Raw genomic sequence first — 6000 nt, 5'->3', positions numbered from 1 at the left:
TCGGGAAGCGCCTGGCAGCCTTGCCGCACCTGCCTGACGGGACAAAGGCGCGCAGCGGCCCGGAAACTCCCCGCGCCCCGCTTTCCCGCCCCCCGCGGCTGGCCGAGCTCTCGTCGCGGGCAGCTTCAAAACTGTCAACGTTTCCCTTAGTTCCCCGTACCGGTGACAGGTTGGGAAAGTCTTTCATTTTCTCCGCAGCTCAGGGCCTCCTTTTTTTTGTTGTCGTTTGTTGACGGTTCAGACACAAACTCTCCTAGTAAAATTTTTTTTTTTTAGTACTTTCTGGATGACTCTGTTCAGACTGAGTATTTTTATCAATGGGACTTGTATTTATCGTGGAGCCCAGGTATAGTTTCTTATATGCAACACCACAAAGAATCGAGATTTTCAAATTGTGTGTGTTTCTGGTTATTTTTTCGTCTTTTAAAATTTTTTTACTGAGAAAGAAGCATAGTTTTGTTATTGCAGGGTAGAAATTGGTGACTTAAAGAGGAAGAAAGATTGGCAAAAATGTGGAAGAGATCCTGAAAAGCAAATGACAAATACACGGTATAGTGGATATAGAAATTATTACAATTATAGAAACATATGTTGGAGTAAAGCATTTTTATTAACTTATTTTCCAGCAAACTAAGACTCCTCAAAAATGATTTCAAGGTATTTTTTTCCATTTAGTAGTGAGCTCTTTTCCCAAATATAACTCAAAAGCAAATTGGACTCAATACAAAAGAGTAGTATAATTTCTGCCATATCACCTGTTAACAGATTGCCCATATTTTAGATCCCAAGGAAGATTGGAAGGTATCTTTTGAAGAAGTATGTCAAATCAGTAATAAATATGTGTGGATAAATAGAAGGGCTTTGACCACTTTCTTTGGCTTTGGGAGTGTACAGAATATCTTAAGTATTGATATTCTATGCAAATCGCCAAGATTAGTAAATTGCTATCTGTATGATAGACTACTCTCAAGGCATCCAGCATCATGTGAGAGAACACTGAATTGGGAGAATATTCCCTAAGTTAAAACACAGGCTGCAACATAATACATGTGGTTTGTTCATGCTTTTTAAAAAAACAAACAAAAAAAAGGCAACCAGGGCATAGAATAAATACTGAAAGCTGTGAATGCCAACGTTAAGGGTGCTTTTTCTCTGGGAAGTTGGATTATAAGCGATTTTTTCCCCTTTTTGAATCTTCTGTTTTCCAAGATTTTTGTTTTAAACCCGTATTACAGTACTAAGAAATACTAGAAATACAGGAGAGTATTAAAAGTCTCTAAACTGTCAAAATATACCATTAGGCTATACTGAGTAAATATTTTCCCAGTTGCACATTGTAAAGTTATTCTTTACTGTCCACTGTAATTTATCATTGGTTGTTAGAGTTTTGGACATCTGACTGTAATCAGTGCCATTTAAAAACTTGTAACTAAGTTTCAGAATCTTTTCTCTTTATAGAAAAAGAATTACTGAATGGATGCTCACAGTCCTTTGAAACTATGCAAACTTTTTTTTTAATGTCTCACTTAAGTGCACTTTTAATATGTCTTATTAAATAGATAAGTTGATCACTGAAACTATGCTATAAGTCAGGCTACAAAAATGGATAAAGTGCTGTTCCTGTGCCCAAGACAGCATGCAATCCTAGAGTTAAAACTTAACATTTTTTTTGTGTTTTGACATTTCAAAGTGATTTCACATACATTTTTCACTGTCATAACAATCCAAGGGAGATATGTACACTACTGTTCTCATTTTAGAAATAAAGAAACAGATCTGAAAGGTTGTGACTCAAGCAACATCAAACAGAGATGGAAGACCTGGGTCTCTTATCCTGGTCTTCTGAGCTCAGGTCCTATTGCCCCTCCCACCCACCTGGCCACGTTGCCTTTGTAGCCAAACTTCCAAAATACATGTTAAAATGTGTTCCTTGGATGAGAAAATATTCGAAAATTATCCTTAAGTTGAATCTTTTTTTTTCTTATCAAAGTAAATTAATGAGTCAAGGAGTTTTGAATATTGTGTGGTCTAAACACCCCCCCCCAATGATTTACATCTTTTGTCATTTGATTTTCAGCGGATTATTTATAAAAGTAATTTTGACCTGCCAAATGGTCGAAGGCTTTTTTTTTTTTTTTTTAACCTTTCTAAAGTTGTATGTGATATCTTTTCAGTGCTGATAGGACTTTTGGAAAGAAATGTCTCTCTGAATTTTTTTGACGAGGAGGAGTTTTCCATACTCTGCTCACATGAGCCATTCTTGGTTTGTTCCAGCTTGCTAACACTTGGTGTCACATGTAAGCCTTCCACATGTGTTCACTCTCCATTCCAGCTCTGTGATTGAACTCTGCTCTTATTGACTAGGGTGCAGTTGGGCAGGCATGCTTCGTTCCTGGAATTGACAGTCATTCCGTGTGAGTAAAGGGGAACCTCAGTGAGGCATCTTTATGCATGTGAAAAGCATTTGGTTTTAAAATGGAAGAAATATCAGATACTGTTAGTGCCTGAGCCTTTGCAGCTGTTTGATTGGCGCAAGAAAACTGATATGCCTATTTTCTCCAGATCTCGTATCTTTAGCAGTTCTGCTTGAATGTTTTCTGTCTATTCGTACTCATTTTTACTCCTTTGACCCTTCTTTTTATTTCCCCTGTCTCTGCCTTTTTCTTCTCTTTCAGTTTTGAATATATTAACACTGAATCAGCACTTCTAAAGCCCTGCCTTCTCCCACTGGCTTCACTTGGCCTTCAGACATAATGAGGAGACTGGCTTTTCGAGGAGCTGGTTGTGCTCTGGTAAAGCTGGTAAATTACTGATCATCTACACCCTTTTCCTTTTCTGTCCTTCCTTGCCTTTTCCCTTCCACCTTTCTTAAATTTTGTTATCCTTTTCATAAAGATTCCTGCCTTATGTTCATCAAATTCACTTGTGTCCTTGTCATAGATTGTTTACAAAAGCTTGGTCCTTAGTTTCTTCATTTTAATGAATTGACACCAGTTTATCAGCCTTTTATAAAGCAAACAAAAGTTGGCTGGCCTTGGCCTAAGCCCTTTGAAGCTTTAGCCAGTTGTGGCCGATTGCAAACTAATACACTGTATAACAAACCAAGTCCTAGAGGAAGGAACATCATCATATTAGGCTCTGTTTTTAAACACCATGTGGACTGTAATTCAGAGGAAGAGATAAGAGACTTTGTTTGTTTGTTAGTTGGTTACCAGAATTTTTTATTTATTGGTTTGTTTTGCTCCTGCTTTCTGTTCCCTGGAGATCCCCAGTTTTTCTCTCCATACTACTGGCAACCCATTCTTTCAGCTACTGGTGTCTTAGTGTCCTGAAATTGAATGTTGATGAGTGACACTGGGATCAGTTTTTTCCTTTTGCTTTAGAGAAAGGCCTGTGAAATCACAATATGCTATTTGATACTGTTTTTAAATTGTATAAGCATTGTAGGACTTTCTCAGGTATGCACCCTTACCTTCTAGCTGTAGCAGGTCATTTCAGTGGTTGCATTTCTTGTGTTATAGTCAAATATATATATATATATATATATATACTTGTAAAGCTGTGTTAAGATTACTTAGCAGCCTGCCTAAAACTTAGAGCAAATATTTACATGTTTCTGGGAGCCCAAGGAGGGCCTAAAACCTCACTTCTGGGGTGCTCTTCAAGATCATCTACTGAAATGTAAAGCTGTGAATTCATGGGGATAGAGTACCTCATATAACTGAAAAGGAGGTTAGTCTAGATTGACAGAAAAGTTTCAAAATGCAATTTTGCTACTTTAGCATAGGTATGGCAAGTATGTTGAGTGTTTTCTGGGGTATGTCTTGTGGATCTTACTTTAATGAATGGAGAAAATTCATTTTCAGTGTGTTAATTTTAGGGTACATCTAAAATGCTAGAAGGTTAATCCTCTGTCCCCTTACCCTTTTGCACTAATTTGCCTCAGGGTCTGCTTCCTGTTCTTTGGTTTTTGTTTTTTTCCAACATGCTGGCCCACCTGGAAAGTGATCATAATCATAAGAAACACTGGGGAAAACAGATGAGGCTGCTGACTCCAGAGGTGACCACCTTAGGGACTCTGTCCCTGAGGCCTGCCTGACTCCCTCAGGGGCTGAGGGATCAGTACCTCCAACACACCATTATATGTGGGTGTACCCACATATATAATTATGTGGGTTTCCAAATTCCAGTCCAGGGTAAATTTGGGGCCAGAAGTGGTTGAGTCATTCAAAATTGGTAAATACAAATGAGTATACTGTTGCTGATTTTGTCCCATCCAAGTTGAAAGTGTAGCATTCTGGTAAGTGAAGGGGCTAAAGCAAGGTCCAGGACTTGCATTGAAAAAAAACATAGTTAAGCTTCTTTGCAACAGTGAAAATATTCTCCTAAGTGAACCAGAAGCTTTGTGGCAAGTGGCCAACTGAGGGCTTGGTGGCAGAGTATAAAATTCAGTGTAAGAACATGGCTAATTATTTCTTACAGAAGAAGTTGGATTCCATGGGTTCCAAGAGAAGAAGAGCTACCTCCCCTTCCAGTAGTGTCAGCGGAGACTTTGATGATGGGCACCATTCTGTGTCCACGCCAGGCCCAAGCAGGAAAAGGAGGAGACTTTCCAATCTTCCGACTGTAGACCCTGTAAGTAACTCAGATCACAGTTTCTGCCTTCTGCACAATTCCCTACCTTTCCTTTAATGATAAGCAGTTAAGATGCAAGGCCTCTCACCTTCTTTTTCCTCTGGCTTGATATTCTTAACCTTTCTTTTATGAAAAGTATACACTTAGCCAGAAGTCTTACAGTAATAGTGTAATTTAATATTATGAAATAATAAAGAATATCATTTTGTCACATTATATAGTCATTCAAGTAAGTGTGTGCTGTCATGTGCCAAGCACTGTTGTGGTGATTGGGAAAGAGCTATGTGTAAGACGAGCTAGTTTTTTACATGGAGCTTAGATGCTAGTGTTGGGGAAGCAGAATGTAAACAGATGAACAAATAAGTAATAAAGTATCCTCAGCTAGTGATGAGTGCTAAGAAGAAAAGTTGGGATGATATGGGCTGTTTTGGCCCATACCTTCAGGAAAGATTTCTTTGTGATCAGAAGGCAGCAGCCCTGCAGAGCACTGGGGAAGGGTGTTCCAGGCAGAGGGGCTGGATCAGGAATGGATTTAATGGGTTGTGATTACAGAGAGATGGCCAAGAGGGAGAAGGAAACTGGCAAAGTCTGCCCAGCCAGAGTATACCCTACATACTCTGTGTTAGGAGTTTAGATTTTATTCTCTGATTGGTAAGAAGCCCTCTATTGGATGATTTTTAAACAAGAGTGATATGAACTAATTTTGTTTAAAGGAAAAGAAAATCACCAGTAACATATTCTGATAAAAGATTTAATCATTTAAATGATTTTAAATAAGGAGAGGTACTGTCAGCATACTTTAGACTTGGGTTCCCATGGGGGAATTCGGGAATTCATCGTTCTCTACTGGCATTTTATGTTTTGTTGTTTTTTTTTTAAGGACCCCTACACTGACTTTCTGTTCACTTTTCTGGTGATTTTTCTCCTTTTCCTATGTGTAGATTGCCGTGTGCCATGAACTCTACAACACCATCCGAGACTATAAGGATGAGCAGGGCAGGCTCCTCTGTGAGCTCTTCATTAGGGCACCAAAGCGAAGGTGAGTGGGAGGGCTTTGGTCCCGGATCCAAGTTGAAAGTGTTTAATAATTGAGTTTTCCTTTGGAAGGAATGGCCTAGATGATAACAGGGGTCTAGATTTTAGTTTCAGTTGTCAAGGTGTAGCGAAGCGCATTTAAAAAAATTTTTGTCTTAATTAAAGAAAAAAAATTTAGTTGTAAAAAATATACAACATGAAATTTGCAGTCTTGATTGTTTTTAGAAAACTTTTAGAAGTAATAGGTGAATTCAGCAAAGTTGCAAGATACAAAACCAACATACACAAAAATCAGTTGCATTTCTGTACCTTAACAGTGAACAATCCAAA

General features: G+C 38.5%; 1 protein-coding gene across 9 annotated transcripts in view; it reads left to right on the top strand.

Moving 5' to 3' along the window:
- The first annotated feature begins 4485 nt into the window (after positions 1–4485).
- The window catches only part of PBRM1 (polybromo 1), a 95944-nt gene continuing 94429 nt past the window's right edge, over positions 4486–6000 (top strand). For 7 of the 9 annotated variants that reach the window (XM_024746358.1, XM_024746355.1, XM_024746359.1 and 4 more), the window contains exons 1-2: positions 4498–4635; positions 5577–5674. In XM_024746358.1, the coding sequence (XP_024602126.1) occupies positions 4498–4635; positions 5577–5674 (236 nt within the window). Of the gene's footprint in view, positions 4636–5576; positions 5675–6000 lie in introns of all 9 variants that reach the window. The other 2 variants (XM_024746363.1, XM_024746362.1) reach the window with 1 other exon arrangement.

Source organism: Neophocaena asiaeorientalis, unplaced genomic scaffold, assembly GCF_003031525.2.
Source record: "Neophocaena asiaeorientalis asiaeorientalis breed wild unplaced genomic scaffold, Neophocaena_asiaeorientalis_V1.1 scaffold251, whole genome shotgun sequence".
Lineage (NCBI taxonomy): Eukaryota > Metazoa > Chordata > Mammalia > Artiodactyla > Phocoenidae > Neophocaena > Neophocaena asiaeorientalis.
The sequence above is the reverse complement of the archived record's forward strand: the minus strand, read 5'-3'. Positions and strand labels throughout refer to the sequence as shown.